Consider the following 17,529-nt stretch of genomic DNA (forward strand, 5'->3'; position numbering starts at 1 on the left):
GGCCCAAGAAATGGTGACAAGAATCACCTCTATGGTTTTACTATCTCTATGGTCGCTAAACTAAACAACCCCCACTCTATGGTTTTAAATATTGCTAGAAGGGCTCTTGCTGATAGGCGCTCCCCGGAAGTGACGTCCCTCCCCGCGTCGTCGGCAGTGTTGTTGTTGTTCCGGGGTCGGGATCATGGCGCGCTCCCTGCAGCTGCACGTGGGAGGGCTCTGAACTGGGCAGGGGCAGGCTTGCCATGGGGACCCGCTGGCCTTCGTAGCACCAGCTGCTAGTCCTTTGCAGGGCTCCCTGGCGGCCTTAAGGCGCTGCAGGGCGGGGACCTGGAGAGGGGAGTCCAGGGATGGCCTGGCTCTGAGAGGGGGTGGTTCACTTGGGAGGAGAGCTTGGCAAGGAGGCTGGGGGGATCTTGGGGCTCTGGCAAGTTGGAATGAGGCCCCAGATTTGTGGAGTTGGGTGGGTCTGGTGAATTGGGAAGAGGTCCCAGATTTGGGAATTTGGGGCTCTGACTAGTTGGAATAAGGTCCAGGATTTGGGAAACTGACAAGGTCTCAGATTTGGGAGTCTGGCAAATTGGAATGAGGCCCCAGATTTTGGGATTTTGGGGTCTGGCAAATTATTATTATTATTATATTACATTTATTTATATATTGCCGTAGGCTTTACATAGCACTTTACAAAGGAGGAAAACATTGGAATAAGGTCCTAGATTTGGGGGGTCTAGTAAATTGGAATAAGGCCCCAGATTTTTTTTTCCAGGGGTGTCTGGCAAATTGGAACAAAGTCCCAGATTTGAGGGGGTCTTTCCAATTGGAATAATGTCCCAGATTTGGGGTTTTGGGGGTCCTGAATTTGGGGTTCTGGCAAAATTGGAATAAGATTCCATATTTGGAGGTCCAGGAAATTGAAATAAGGTCCTAGATTTGGGGGTTTGGTAAATTAGAATAAAGTCACAGATTTGGGGGTTTGAAGGTCTGGCAAATGGGAGTAAGGTTGCAGATTTGGGAATCTGGCAAATTGGAATAAGGTCCCAGATCATGGAGTTTGAAAATTATGGAGGTTCCAGAGCAAGGGAAGGGATTTAGTATGCCAACCAGGCGTATGGGTATATTGGGCATTATTTTGCCACTTATATAGGGGGAAAATGTGGCTCCCGATATATTCCATGCGACATTGGTGCTTTCGTGGTCGGTGGATCCTTGCAGGCAGCCATGCTTGCAGGCACTACAAGAAGGAGACGCTCCCCTCACCAGAGGGGCCAGTCCCACCTGCCTCAGTTACAGAGATCCGGCAGTATCTCAGGGCGCAGGAGATCCCCTTTCATGATGGCTATAGCTGTATTCACGTACCCAGTATTTTTGTCGAGGAGCAGCAGCAGGTTCGCCATAGCTACACACTCTTTATTGACAAGACCACAGGCCGCTTCGTCTGCACAGCCACACTGGTTGAAGGGGACTGGCAGGACTTCCAGGCCAGTGTAGAGTTGCGGCATAAAGGGGTGGCCCCAGGTGGGCTGGAAAATATAGATGAGCCAAGAGACTATGCTGGGGAAGATGCCAGGCATATCTGGGAGCGAGCCATGCCCCTCTGGGAACTGCTTGATGAGCAGGAGACCCAGGTGGCTAAGACTATGTTTGGAATTTCCAATGTGTCAAATGCTACTCTGAAACGTTTTGGTGTGCGTTATCTACGGACCGCTCAAACCTTGGTGTTCCCGTGGTTCAGCCCTCGTGGTACCAGCCTGAAGGGCTTAAAACTTCTGGGAGTTGAGCGACAAGGAGAGACAGTACACTATGTGGAGAATACCCTACCTCGCCCAAGTGCCTATCACAACCTCTTTGGGCTGCCACTCATCAGCCGGCGGGATACAGAAGTGGTACTGACTGGCCGGGAGCTAGATACTCTGGCATTGTACCAAGCGACTGGGCTACCCACTCTGGCTTTGCCCCGTGGGATCTCGTGCCTCCCCCCAGGCCTTCTCCCCTACCTAGAACAGTTCAAGCGGATCACACTGTGGCTAGGAGAGGATCTCCGCTCCTGGGAAGCTGCCAAGCTGTTTGCTCGCAAATTGAGCCCTAAGCGTTGTTCTTTGGTGCAGCCGAGTGACCAGCAACTGCAGCCCTTAGACGCATTCTCCCGTGGCTTGAACCTCACCAAGATTCTGCGTTCAGCCCTACCAGCTGGCCACAAGGCCATCATTTCTTTTCGTCAGCTACGAGAAGAGGTCTTTGGGGAGCTAGCCAATGTGGAGCAGGTGGCAGGAGTCAAATGGAGTCGTTTCCCAGAACTAAACAAGCTCCTCAAGGGCCACCGGAAGGGAGAACTCACTGTCTTCACAGGTGACTAAATGTCCTTCACTGTTCCTTTGCTGCAGGGTTTAGGAAACGTTGGTCTTTCAGATGTTGGGTTATGTTTCTCATCATCACTCCCATCCTAGCTGGGCTGATGGGAGCTGCACTCCAACATCACAAGAGGAGCCATTAATTCCACACTCTGCTCCACTCTTTGTGTATGTATGTGTGTGTCTGTGTGTGTGAGAGAGAAGTCAATCACTGGATGTCTGTCCCTAGTGCTCTTGGCCTTTCTTTGACTTATAGTCCTTGCTCACTTGTCAGTTCCATCCTGTTTGGAACCATGCATAACCTTTTACAATGTGCTGTCCCCAAAAGGTATTGCTAATAGTCTAATGACTTGTTACTTGCAGAGCTTTTACCACTAACATTTTATTGAAGCATCAGTTGGGAAATGCTAGATTGCTTTCAAGCACTGCATGTACCTTCACTAGTACATTAGTGTACATATTTTTCAGCAAAGGCTACCACAGTTGGACTACTACAGGGTGATTTTTGTTTGCAAAAACGTAACATAGGAACATAGAAATATATTGCATTAAAGTGTGGTCTAACCCAATGCTTCTCTAGTGTGCTATGGACCAGCAGCATATTGTTGCCCATTGGCTACAAATGCTTCTTTCTTCCCTGGAAACTTGTCAGGGATTGACACCTAATGGCTAAGGTACCAGCATGGGACCACCACTATGAATGGCATTTTTTCATTCTCTCTTGACTTTCTTATCTCAGCATCTGATTGCTGTGAATTGTCCCTGCCATTTTCTATTCTGAAATAATGGCCTATTACAGACTGCCAAAATAAAGCTGCTTCGGGTCTCTTTGGAGGTATGCTATTTAAATGATGCATGGGTCCTAAGGGTCCAGAGGTCGCACCAAAGCTACACTCCATTCCTAAGCACCGGAGTGCAGCTTTTGGTGCAGCTTCTGGATTCTTGGGATGCATGCATCATTTAAATAGCATATCTCCAAAGAGACTCAAAGCAGCTTTATTTTGGCAGTCTGTAACAGGCCAATGGCTGCTTTTGTTACTTACATTTGGCTCTTTTAACATCTAGGGTTTACTTGACCAATGTTGAATTATCTAGCAGGATGAACTAGGAATATGTATACCTTTTCACACACATAAGTGTTCATCCTGTCATATAGAGATGTGTACTGTTTATGAGGCTGGCAGAGTGTGATGTTCGGCCAATGTACTTACACCTTTTTTCCTCTTCTGCCCCACTACAACCAACCTATTCACTACCAGAGTCCACAGCTAATTTGTGGCGGGGGAACTGTGGAAAAAGTGTCTTGCTACCGTTTCACAGCTAGGAGAAGTCACCAACTTAAATCTCCAGTGTACTTTGGTGTACTCTTTGAAGATCTGGGGCAATGACCTCCTCTCCTGGCTGCAGAACAACAGATGGATGCTGTCTTGGCACCCCTTGCCCTCCCTGAACCATTAATTGGCATTGGAGGTATTCTCTGTCCTTGGTCGGTTATGTGTGGGGAGGGTGTAAATACTTTTTCACGAATATGCACACAGAATCGTATTTTTTTCACTTACACATCTGCACTCTGGTTCCTTCCAGAAGTCCATGCACAACTGGCTGCTGACACAGCAGTTTTAAGGAAGCAGCTGCTTCCTTAAGATACAGTAATTTTCTCTACTGCTTTCCTCTTGAGTTAGACCCTTCTTGTCTGCCACAGGCATAGCTGGTGGGGACACAAGATGTTTGTGTGTGTGTATTGTGTGACTTCAAGTCATTTCTGACATATGGTGACTCTTAAGGTGAAAATATGCAGTTTCCTAGGCAAAATTGGTTCAGAGGAGGCTTGCCATTGCCTTTTGAGATGCTGAGACCATGTCACCCAGTGTGTTTCATGACCAAGCAGGAATTGAACCCTGGCCTCCAGGGGTCAAAGACCATTGCTCAAACCACAACACCATGCTGGCTCTTGGGGACACGAGATAGGATCTTCTTAATGGCTGCCCCAGGTTCTGGAACCTCTTTCTAAGGGAGGCCAGAATAGCCTTCTCCTTGCTGTCTTTCTGTCAGAAGCATTTTTTTGTTCCAACTGGCCTTTAAAACTGAAGGTTTTTAAAGAAAGTGCTTTAAAGATGGAGCTGTATTGCTTTAATTTTAATGTTTTAACTGCTTTTTCTTTTTAATTGCATGTTTTAAATGGTTTTAATATTAATAGTTTGATTCTATTTTAATGTCAGTTTGTTGTATGATTTTATTTATATTACGTATATATAATTTGTAAGCTGCCTTGTGTCCCAGTTTTGGCAAAAAGTGGAATATAACGTTTTATATTATAAAAATTTGTTGTTGTCAATTTTGGCTGCTATGGGGCTGAATTTAAAAGAAAAGTCACATAAGGTCAAATTACAAAGGGTTGTTTGAAAGTGGAAGTGCTAGATGGAAAGCAGCTGATTTAGCTTTGCAGTCATGAAATTCTCCACCCTTGATCCTAATGTGTGAACACCCAACCACATCACCAGATTTTCCATATTCTGTTATCATTTTTGATCTAGTTCTAATTAACTTTTCGGGGATTAAAATTAGTTAAGAATAATCATTTTAGTTTTATTGGTAGATATCTAATCTTCAACAAAATTTTGTTGGAGTCTTGTTTCCACCTTGTATACTAACAGTATACATATTAAGCCTGATTTCCATCACATTATTAAGATGAAAGACAAACTGTGTGGATGTGCAATAGCAAAGGGTAAGCAGAGTTTCCCAATATATGGGGAAATATAGTAATATTGTATTAAATTTCCTTACGTTGCAGGATGTCTAATGTGCCTGAATGCAATTAATGTTGTTAAGCCCCTTTCCAGAAGAAGGGCTTGTGTGGAAACTGATAGAAGTTAAAGTAGTTTTCGTAAGACTTGGAAAAACTCTCCCTTCTACTACTGCTGTTTTTATTTTTATGTAATAGGACCAACAGGCAGTGGGAAGACAACCTTCATCAGTGAATATGCCTTGGACCTCTGCACACAAGGGGTGAACACTTTGTGGGGTAGTTTCGAGATCAACAATGTGCGCTTGGCCAAGATCATGCTTACTCAGTTTGCCATGGGGCGGCTGGAAGAACAACTGGAAAAATTTGATGAATGGGCAGACAGATTTGAGGATCTTCCACTCTACTTCATGACTTTCCATGGGCATCAGACTATCAAGTAAAATTTAGAGTGGTAGCTTTCCCTTTATGTGTGATATGTTAAATATTGTTGATGTGATAAGATGATAGGCATGGAGGGAGGAGGGTTTTAACTAACTGTGATATTATGGCTCTTATCCAATTCTTGTTTACCAGGAAGGAAGCCTTGATGCGGCTTCCTTCCAAGTAGATATAGCAATAGCAAGTACATTTCTATACTTCTTATCAGTGCACTTAAGCACTCCCTAAGCGGTTTACAATGTGTAAACTAATTGCCCCCAACAAGCTGGGTACTCATTTTAGCGGCTTAAAGGATGCAAGCCTGAGTCGAGCTTCAGCCCTTGGCTGATACTGAACTCGCAACCTTGCAGTACAGGCAGTTAACCACTGCCCCATCAGGGCTCTGAATATAAAAAATATAAAAATATGTTTTTATGTACAGGCACAAGTGTCTTAGGACAGGGAATTTTTGATTGAAATAAACATTAATACTAAAATAGGAACCAAGCAATCTTTCAGATACTTGCCCTCTCCACTGCGTCTACCAATTTTTCAGATTATTGTCGCATCTCCACTTGCATTGAGAGAACATGATGAGAAAACTAAAAGCCAATTCTTGTATGTGCTGGGTGTCATTTCTAGTCTCTGTCAGCTTCAAAAATTGAGCAACATTCCTTAGCCTGAACTAGATTGTGAATGGAATATTACAGGGTGATACAGATGGTTTTCCAAATATTTGTTCTTATGAATTGCATTGTGAGTTCCTTGCTATGAGACCTATTGTAGCACAGTGAATCACAATATATGAATAATATGTAAATGTTTTGTGGGGAGCACTTCAACAACTGGTTCTTGTTTCTTACTACCTAGCCTCACTTCCAGCAGTCTTGGGATTTTAACCCACTGTCCTCAGTTGTTAACTTAATGAACACCTATATGTCCTGAAGTATTTGTAGGACCTTGGGATTACAGATATTTTTACAGAAAGCTCTATTAAGGCACAACTACCAAAGGCCTCTTGTTTGAACTTTAGTTCTGTCTGTTCTTAGTTGGAATGTATGCTTATGTATATATGTGATTTTGTTAACTTTTGTTCCATGCAGGGCAGTAATTGATACCATGAGGCATGCTGTGTACATGTATGATATCAGTCATGTTATTATTGACAATCTTCAGTTCATGATGGGCCAGGAGCAACTCACAGTGGACAGGTAAACCCTTAAGCTTCATACTTCCTTTGGCTTAGAATCATTAGGTAGATTCCATCATCATGTAAGGAGACTGCAAAGGAAGTGGAAATTCCTTCTCATAATTCCATTAATGTGGAAACAGAAGAACCTTATTGGATTCCCCCACCCTGTCCCATTCTTTCCCTTCCTGCTTCTGTCCTTCCTATTTCTTTTGTTTAGCCTGTCACTCGCTTTATGGTACAATGACCTGAAATAACTTCTGTTGTTCATGTTTCAGATATAACAGCCCAAACCTAATCAGTTTTCTTAAAACAAAGGTAGACATAATGCTCTCAATTGGTTAATCATTGTTATCCATAGTCACAGATTTTTTTTATCCATGGATTCAAAGATCCATTGTTTGGAGATATTTTAATATATATATATATACATTTCAAAAAGCAAAGCTTGATTTTGCCATTTTATATAAAGAACACCATCTTACTATGTCATTGTATATAATGGGAACTGAGTATCGACAGATTTTGGTGTCCCTGGAATCAAACCCCAGCAAATACCAAGAGTCCACTGTACAGTTGGAGAACAGGCTCTAGGACTGCATACTTCCTCCCCAACCCTCTCTTCTAGATGTCAAATTCATATCTTAAACATGGTTAAAATTTCTTTGACTAGCTAGGTTCTTTAACTTAATTCTAAGCTGGTTTCAAATCTTTTTTTAATATTAGTAGCAAATTCAGTGTTAAATATATCCCTGTATAAACCCATCACTACAGAATAATAATTCTAACATTCCTTTTTTCTTAGTTTTTTGTGAGTTTTTCAGGCTATGTGGCCATGTTCTAGAAGAGTTCATTCCTGACATTTTGCAAGCATCTGTGGCTGGGATCTTCAGAGAATTCCTTTTTTCACTTTCCTATCACTTTATCACATTCCTTTCCTTCTCTGTATGTCTTAGAGCCAACATGGTATAGTGTTTTGAGTGTTGAACTAGGGCTCTGGGAGACTAGGGCTGAGCCATGGAAACCCACTGGATGATCTTGGCAAGTCCCACTGACTCAGCCCGAGAGGAAGGCAATGACAAACCCCCTCTGAATAAATCCTGCCAAGAAAAGCCATGATAGGGTTGCCATAAGTCAGAGTCTACTTGAAGACACACAACAACAACTAAAAATATTTTAGAATGGGGACCAGGTTGTGGAAGACAGATGTAAATCAGAAAGTATGGGCCGAAACAGAGCCCTAAAGGGGCGGCTTGACATCGTCTCTTTGATCACTGATCGGGTCCACCGCAACCACATGCTGCAGCCCTGATCGTTGTTTCTCTGGCACAAAAAGAAGCGCCAAAATACTCCTTTTTTTTTTTTTTTTTTTTTTTTTTTTGCACCAGAAAAAGGATTCCTTTCTGCCATGGCTTTTTGGCACTCCTGCAGTGTGTGGTGTCTAAACTCCATGCCGCCAGAGTGCCAAAAAACTTCCGTTGTGTAAATGACTGGGAAGCCAGCTTTTCCAAACTGCTGGGAAGCCAGCTTTTTTTGCCACTCTGCTCCGGGTGTATTTTACAATGACTCTAGAACTTATTCTTGTACCTTATCCTGAGATGGCCTTTCAGAATCTTACATATAGCTTCTAAACTTGTATATTTATCTTTGAGTTGATTTTAGACTATCCATTTTGAAATGTATCAGCTGAAAGTTTATGGATTATTGTTCTAAGTCATGTTTTATGGTATCATCCTCATGTAATTTTCAGTCTTCTCCTGTTTAGTGTTATATTCTAGGAGATAAAACTCCTTAATGGTTTGTTCTGTGGCTAACCCAAATGGTTTCATTTCCTGACAAATCCATAAACATACAATATTTTTTTACAATGTTTAGCTGAAATTAAAACAGGAATAGTTAATGACAAGAGGGGCACGTGCATTCCCTTAACCCATCTAGTTAGCTAACCATGGTTAGGCAGTCAATTTTCCAGCATTGTGCCTTCACTGGGCTTAAATAATGCTAGCTACCACAAATTAAATATGAATATCTGCAGTGATGAAATCAGTTATGTGTACCTTGCTGTTTGATTCATGGTTAGTTTCACAATTCTCCTTTGAACCTCCTTCCACAGAATCATAGAGTTAGCAGGGGCCACAAGAATAATCTAATCCAACTCCCTGCCATGCAGGAATATATAACTAAGGCACTCCTGAGGCATGGCCATCCAACCTCTAAAAACTCCAATTAAGGGGATTCCACCATCCTCTGGTAGAGTGTTTTCCATTGTCAAACATGCTCTTTCTATCATTACAGTCTACCTAATGTGTACATAGAACCTTTTTTTCTTGCAATTTGAATTCATGGTTTAGTCTCTAAAGCTGTGGAAAACAAGCTTGCCCCATCTTCTGCCCTTCAGATATTTGAAGATGGTTGTCCTGTCACCTCTCAGTCTTCTCCAAGCTAAACATATACAGCTCCCCAAATTATTCCTCATAGGGTATTGTTTCCAGACATTTCACTGTCTTGGTCACTCTCCTCTGGACCTGTTTCACTTGTCAGTATTCCTGAATTGTGGTGCCAAGACCTGGACACGTAGAATAGAGTAGATCCTAAAATGTGAAGTTAGAATCATACAAGTCATTGCATTACCTGTTACCATGTATGGAAGTGAGAGCTGAACAATTAGGAAACATGATAGGAAGAAAATAAAATCATTTGAGATGCAGTGCTGGAGAAGAGCGCTGAAGATCCCATAGACAGCCAAAAAGAGAAACAAATGGGTCCTAGAGCAGATCAAGCCAGAGATTTCCCTGGAAGCCATAATGATAAAACTTGGGGCTGTCGTACTTCAGACACATCATGACAAGGCATGACTCACTGGAAAAAACAATAATGCTAGGAAAGGTGGAGAGAAGTAGTAAAAGAGGAAGGCCGCATGCTAGATGGATGGACTCTGTTAGAGAAGTCATAGGTATGAGTTGCAGGAACTAAGCAGAGCAGTGGAAGACAGGAGTCTTGGAGATGTCTCATACACAGGGTCACCATGGGTCGAGATTGACTCAAGGACAGTTAACAACAAAAACAACAAATTACTTCCCTTGATTTGGAGCTACATTCCTGTTTTCCAGTTGGTGGAAAACATCCAATCCCAAAAACGTACTTTCTTCAGCTAGGTGTTTATGCCAAGTTGCTTGCCTTCTAATGCACCTTTTCCATGAGCTTTAACAGCAAGGTGTCTTTATTCCATACTGTTATTTCAGGCTTGCTGCACAGGACTACATTGTGGGTGCCTTCCGAAAGTTTGCCACGGACAACAGTTGCCATGTAACTCTGGTCATTCACCCCAGGAAAGAAGATGAAGAAAGAGAACTACAGACAGCCTCAATATTTGGGTCTGCAAAGGTGACTACAGTGTGCTCGCTCCATATGCGGAAGCTGCACTGCAATACTTTCAATGGTGCGCACGACCACCGCGCGCACCACGCCTCCACGTTCACGAGCCCCATTCACTATAATGGGGCTCGAGCATAGATGGAATCCACCTCACACGGGGAGGCCTGGAATGGATCCCCCACGTAAGGCGAGGTTCCACAGTACTTGATGATAAAGGTTTACAAGGAAATGGGTGGCTACAAAACGACTGTCCCTTGCTCTAGACAAAGGAATCTTCTTATGTCTCTTCTACAGGCCAGCCAAGAGGCAGATAATGTGCTGATCCTGCAGGACAGGAAGTTGGTTACGGGCCCAGGCAAGCGCTATCTACAGATCTCCAAGAATCGTTTTGATGGTGATGTGGGAATTTTCCCCTTGGAGTTCAGCAAAGTCTCCCTCACTTTCTCCACTCCCATCAAAGGCAAAGCAGCCAAGTTGAAGAAGGTGAAGGATGACAATGGTGTGCCACTTAAGAAAGCTCCTGCAGGGGCTAGCGGGCCTTCAAAGAAGCAACGGTCTCAGCCACCCAGCAGCACAACCCCAGGGGCCTCCCCTGATGAACCTGTCAAATCATGAGGAGAAATAGAACATGATTTCAAAAGAATTGGAAGCCAGCAAAATCACTGCTCCCTCGCCTGATTATGAAAGAAGTAATTGGATTAGATCAATGGTTGGGTTGTTTCTGCTTATTTTTAGCTATTCACTGTTGGAATGAAGTGTGAGAAATTTTGGAGTGATACATGGACAGTAGCAGGATTTGTAATACCCTCTACTATCAAGTAATAATCTGGAGAGGAAATGGGGACTTCTTCCCATTTCCATCCAAGAGGAGACGAGTGGACAAACATGTATATCCACCATAAGGCAGAATGTATGCCTTCAGCCTGGCCTCTGGACACCTCCAGTTAATATTCAGTTACTGCAAGCAACTGGCAATACAGCAAAAAATGAACATCACTGTTGGAATGTTGTTTATATGACTCCTGCATTAATATCTGAACAAAATAAAGATTTGTTGCAAATCTGTAAGGTTTTACATTGCTAGCCTGAGATTAAAGATGCCAGCTGGACACTTTTACACCATACTTTAATCAGACAGCCATGGATTCTAGGAGTTCAGTTTAAAAATGTAATGCTTAAGCTCTGATAACAGCTGTATTGCAAGACCAGTGGTTAAAACTTTAACATTGTGAGAAAAGTTTTGTTTTCCTTTCTGATCCAGGTTTTCAGTGGCAGGATGGTAGGTTGCACTCAAGAGGAATCAGTGAAGCCTAGATGTGAAGGAACCATTGAGTCAGGCCAGGTATTGACAGATCTGTCTGAGATCTGAACTACAGGGTTAGAATAAATTATTAGCTTGAAGACATTCAGGCTGAAATACCCTGACTGCAAAGTATTTCTTTCATATGTATATGTTGAGCTCTGGGTTAGAACGTTAAACCCAGTGTGGATTATAGTGAGGAGTCTGCTTGAAGGAAGTAAATCCCACATTATATGTTTCAAAGGTGGCTCTTGTAAAGTTCCCATTCAGAAAAGTAGTTTCGCTTCATTGAAAAACTCTCAAAATGATTAATGGTTTTCTCATACATTTCAATTAAAACTTTTCAATTGATTTTTTATCCTTGCAGTTCCCTGTACCTTTCTTAATTTAAGGACTGCAACTGTAGAAAATCTGCATCCAGCATATTTCAGTTTAGGGTACAAGTGGAGACTTTTCTGGCTTTCCAGAGGTTTTGGACTGCAACTATCACAATCCCATCTGCCATACTTCATGGGACTGGTGGGAGATTTAAGCCAAATCTCCAGTCCTCATGTGTCTGAAAAAAAATAGATTAAAAACAGATTCTTGGAAATTGTTCCACTGTAGGAAATGCTGCTTTTTGAAATCTGATTTCAAAAATTACTGAAATGCATATACCTGTAGGGACTGACTTGAGAATCAAGTGTATTCCTTCAGCAGTTTCATCATTAATGATCTGTGGGACTCTTCTGTGGAGGAATCTAAACTGATATTTGACATTGACTGTAATTCAGTGTGACTTTATACACATCCCAAGAGGCAGAACCTCCATATTTTAACAGTGTTTGAAATAATATATGCAAGGTTTAGAAATTATGGGTTAATTGACATTTTGTTGGATGTTGTGTCATTTATTTAATTATTTAAAAAATTATTTGTACTTCATGTCTGATGATTTCCATATTGTCCACAAGAGGTCACCCTGTCTTTTGTTTTCCACACGTTTTCAAATGCTAGGTTTTACAGGATGGCATGTTGTCTGACTTTCATATTTACCCACAGTTCCTCCATAGAATGCCAAACCTTGGCATACTGCTTTCAGCTCTGAAATCTTGGAAACCAGAGCCTGCAACCACTGAGACATTAAAATAGAAGTGCTACAAATCACCTAAGTGTGCAGCCTGAAATTTTCTGGATTTAAACAATCACTGATAGATATTCAACCACTCGCTGTTAAAAATAGTCTAGGAACATTGCTTGCATAACCTTCCGAGACTTTTAAAATTGGAAGTCTCCTTATTTCCTCCCAAAAACACACAAAAGAGCATCTTAAGCCTGTTCACTGCTTGTCCTGGTCTCTGTAGTATTGGTATGAATATTTTCTCCTCTTTTTTAGAGTAACATTTTTAGATATTTCATAAATAAATCCTTGCCATCAATTGCTTATTTCCTTATCTCAATATATGCTAATAAACATCTACCCCTTCCTCAAAATATTTCCAGGAATTTATTTTTTACTTCTTTACCTGCATATTTTTCTTTCCAGAATCTTACTTTTTATTTAAAGCAATTAGCATTAGGATGGAATATTCCAAACTTTGTTGTTGCTGTTGTGTGCCATAAAGTTGTCTCCAATTTATGCCAATTCTAAGGCCATGAGGTTTTCTAAGCGAGATTTGTTCAGAGGTGGTTTGCCTTTTTCTAGGTCTGAGAGGATGTGATTTGCCCAAAGTCACCCAGTGGGTTTCTGTGGCTGAGCGGGGATTCAGACCCTGGTCTCCAGAGTCCTAGTCCAGCATTCAAATCACTGCAGCACGCTGGCTCTCATCCCAAACCTTAGAAGCAGGAAAAGACTTATTTTCTTGCCATCAGACTGTGTCTGTGTGTGTAAAAGTAATTCACCAAAACAATTTTTGCATCTGATTAAGTGGCCTCCAAACTATGGAAATGTATACCATAATAAGTATGTCAGTTTTTAAAGTAACTCAAGATTCTGCTGTTTTACTATATAGCAGTACTAAAAAAAAATTGAAGTACAACTGTGTCACCTATACTTGAATTAAAAGAAGGGACAGTAATCTTCTATTGGTATTAAATCTTTTAAGTGTCATGTTGAGGATGGAGCAAGCTTGTTTTCTGCTGCTCCAGAGAACAGGACCCGGAATGGATGCAAGTTACAGGAAAAGAGATTTCACCTAAACACTAGGAGGAACTTCCTGACGGTAAGAGCTGTTTGTCAGAGGAACACACTCCTTCAGAGAGTGGTGGAGTCTCCTACTTTGAAGTTCTTTAAATGGATGGTCGTCTGTCAGGGATGCTTTGATTGTGAGTTCCTGCATGGCAGGGGATTGGGCTGGATGGCCCTTGGGGGGGGGGGACTTTCAATTCTATGATTCTTCTGGGAAGGCTTCTTGGAGGTCAGTTTTATTTCCTATGGGGCATTTGTTTGTTTGTTTGTTTTTGTGCATTTTAATATAGTGGTTCCCTAGCTTGCCCTCCTCATAATTACTACTTTGGATTCCCTCCATCATGTATTATATTGGGTTTCCATCATCTATAATGATCTACCTACCTATCTAAATCTATCTATATCATCAATCTATAACCCCATTGTCTATATGTTCAACAACATTTAGAGGGACCACAAGTTCCTCACCTTTGTATTACCCACCTGTCATATTCAGTAGCCCATGGCCAGGCAATAGCTGACCCTGTATGAACTCTCAGGTGCCTCAGCTTGGTTCTAGTCAGAGTGCTTTGTTTCTTTTTTGTTGCGGGGGCAAAGGGAATGTTGCAGTCAACATCTTTTATGAATTAATTTGTGGCAGCTCTGGGAGAAGGTGAAAAGGACTCAGCTGCAATTTAGTGAGAACTGAAAACAAATAAGGGGTCAATGGAAAGTGTGTGAGCTTAGTCTGAGAACTGAATCTGAGCCATAGGTTCTTCCTATAAGAAGATGACATTTGGCAGTGAGGGAGATTTTGATCCCTGGCCTTGCACACTGCCAAAATGCCTGCACTGAATAGCATTCTGCACTGAGGGTTTTTCAAAATAGTTCTGCATCTAGATCTGTGGCTTGAGTTGGAATCAGGTTTGGAAGCCAGAATCGAGACAGCACTTATCGGAAGCTGAGCCATGCCTGGAAGCTATTTCCATTGCTAGCTGCTGTAATTGAAGCATGATTCAATCACCAATTTCTGTCTTTCCAGAGAGGAGCACAAAAGAGGTATTTGTATATGTAGGGGAAGAATGTGTATGTGAATCATTGAATCACAGCTGTTCTTAGTTTTTATCTTACCCTTTTATCCTCACAGCAACTCTGTAAATGCAGTTAGGGGAAGAGTGACCAAGATCTCTGATGGGGGATCTGAAAGTACACTCCTGTTCTAGGGCCACTTGCCCTACTTCTATAATTTAAGTGGGTTGGGGAACTTCTGGCCCTGCAAGGTAATACAACTCCAGTAATCCCATATCATTGGCCGTACTATCTGAGGCTTCTGAGAGTTGAAATCTAAAGCATCTGGAGGGCCAAATTTCCACTGCGTTGGTTTACTCCCTTCAGCTGAACATTCTGGCAGAAATAGGTGCTAAAATGGCCACAGAAGGCCTGTAAATCTCAGAATCTGTTTAATGTATGCAGTGTTTGGGTTCCCTGGATCTTTTCTTTGAGAAGTATGGAAAAGCACTTTCTTCTTCTTCTTCTTCTTTTTTTAATGTGAGTTAATGTCTGTGTACAACAGACATTAACTCACCAAATCCGTTTGCCTTGGTTTACTGCTATCAGCTTGATCTGCAAACCAGCTAAACTGGAGTCCTTGGATTAAAACTGCTTGGGTTCCTTTGATCCCAAGGGGATTACATTAAGTATTCCTGCTAACTGGTTTGTTAATTAGGTGGCTTGTTTCTCTAAAGCAGTACTTCCTCCAAAACTGGAAATTTTTAGAATTCTGACCCAGCCATATTTGTAAAAAAGTAAAAACTTGTACAAAAATAAGATTTTTGCATACGATTTTATATATATAAACTCAAGTGCTATAGCCTCCCCTCCCCCCACCCCGACTTCATACTCTTTTAAAAAGATTTTTGTCAAGATTTTGCATTTGGAAATAAATGGTTCACCCGATCCTAGAGAGACTAACAATCCTAACAGCAGTTACTCCCCCATCTTCCCACAGCACAGGGCTGTTTCCAGTCTTTAACCAGAATGTGGCGATAAATAAGGCAGGATAGGGGACAGTGGCAGACTCTTTGTTCCTCCTCATGAACTCTTCCATTCTTGGAAGAAAGAACTCTGTACATCATGCAAAACTATCCCAGGCTGCTGAAATTACTCTCAGGTGTGGTAGAGTGGAGGACATTATCCATTGGTAGTAGACTTGAGGTAAGACTCAGCTGACAGTCCAGTGAGGTTCTCTGGCATGGGGTGAAAAAGGTTAAGGTAGTCCCTTGGCATGAATGTCTAGTCGCAACCAACTGTAGGGGCAGTGCTCATCTCCATTTCTAAGCCAAAGAGCCAGTGTCATCTGAGGACTGCTCTGGTGGTCATGTGGCCAGCATGACTGCACCGAACGCTGTTACTTTCCCACTGAGAAGTGGTACCTATCTATCTACTTGCATTTGCATGCTTTCAAACTGCTAGGTTGGCAGAAGCTGGGACTAGGGAAAGGAGCTCACCCCATCATGCAGTGCTTGGGCCTTGAACTGCCAACCTTCTGATCTTCCGATCATCACAACTGGCGTCTAAACCACTAAGCCACTGCATCCTTGTAGCATGGGGTAGGGTGATATTTAAATAAATGTGCCATGGGGTAGGGTGACATTTATTTCCTTCAGTACAGGTAACAAATATTCCAGGAGAACAATCTCGTTCTCCTGGAATATTTGTTCCCCTGTTGTGGTGGTTGTGATAGTGTCTTCAAGTTAACTCCGATTTTTTGTTGTTGTTGTGTGCCTTCAAGTTGTTTCCAACTTACGGCAACCCTAAGGCAAACCTATCATGGGGATTTCTTGCCAAGTGTCTTCAGAAGAGGTTTGCCATGGCTGTCCTCTGAGCAGGGACGTAGCCAGGATTTTGGGAAGGGGGGGTCCAGACTAAGTGCCACCATTATAATGGTGCAGCGGTGTGGCAGCACACACCATTCATTGTATCTAACGGGGGGGGGGGGGGTTCTGGACCCCATGGGCCCCCCCTTGGCTATGTCCCTGCTCTGAGGCTGAGAAAGTGTGACTTGCCCAAGGTCAGCCAGGATTGGAGCCGTGGTCTCAAGAGTACAAGTCCAATATTGACAGCACTACACCATGCTGGATCTCATCAACTCCAATTTACAGCAACCCTATCCTAGGATTTTCTTGGCAAGATTTATTCAGAGGTGTTTTGCCATTGCCTTCCTCTAAGGTTCGGTGCAGTGTGGTTTCCATGGTAAATAGGGAATTCAAAACCTGGTCTTCAATCCTAGTCCAACACTCAAACTACTACACCTATGATCCCTTTCTGTATGTTACACATATCTTTTAATTATTTTTGACTGAACTATAGACCTGGGTGGGGGACTATGGGCACTCCAGATGACTTAGACTGCGACTCTTTACCACTGGCTGAGCTGGGTGAGGTTTGGAGGAATCGTAAGACAAAACATTTGGAGGATGTTGTAATCTAGGGGTCGTTCCCACTAGTCTAAAACCCGCATCATGATTCGACATAACTTTTTATCGTTCCCACAGTGATTCGATTCTGATTCGATTTTTCCTGTAAAAATCAAATTATACGTGTTTAACTCGGGTTTAAAAAATACTAGGTTGTACCTCGAGTTATTTTTGAACCCGGGATAGGTTTCGCTGTAATTGTATAGGAACGAATTGGTGTCAGATTCGGGATCCTGGCGAAGGGAGGAGCAACAGCCGAGGGGGTTGGTTTGTGCGTGTAACCTTGTTCGTTTTCGCCTTTGCCATCGCCATTTTTTTCTCGCATTCTTCCTCCGGAGCCTTCGCAAGGCAGGTAATTAGCCCATAGTTTTTCTAAAAATATAATTTATAAGCGCATATATTGTCTTATAAGCGAATATTTGGCTGATCAAGCATATACGGGTAAGCGCATAAGTGCTTCTGATTGGCTAATTTTTAAAAAACCGCCAAAATAGGAGGGAAGGTAAAAACGGACAAGAAATGGGAACAA

At 42.4% G+C, this 17,529-nt stretch overlaps 1 protein-coding gene across 1 annotated transcript; it reads left to right on the plus strand.

The window, feature by feature from the left end:
* Nucleotides 1–97: 97 nt before the first annotated feature.
* On the plus strand, nucleotides 98–12,853 carry TWNK (twinkle mtDNA helicase). Its single transcript, XM_042457625.1, has 5 exons — nucleotides 98–2,346; nucleotides 5,293–5,533; nucleotides 6,618–6,725; nucleotides 9,946–10,087; nucleotides 10,373–12,853. The coding sequence occupies exons 1-5, from the start codon at nucleotides 1,152–1,154 to the stop codon at nucleotides 10,691–10,693; spliced, it is 2,007 nt and encodes a 668-aa protein (XP_042313559.1). The 5' UTR covers nucleotides 98–1,151; the 3' UTR covers nucleotides 10,694–12,853.
* Nucleotides 12,854–17,529: the final 4,676 nt, after the last annotated feature.

Source organism: Sceloporus undulatus, chromosome 3, assembly GCF_019175285.1.
Source record: "Sceloporus undulatus isolate JIND9_A2432 ecotype Alabama chromosome 3, SceUnd_v1.1, whole genome shotgun sequence".
In the NCBI taxonomy this organism is placed as follows: domain Eukaryota; kingdom Metazoa; phylum Chordata; class Lepidosauria; order Squamata; family Phrynosomatidae; genus Sceloporus; species Sceloporus undulatus.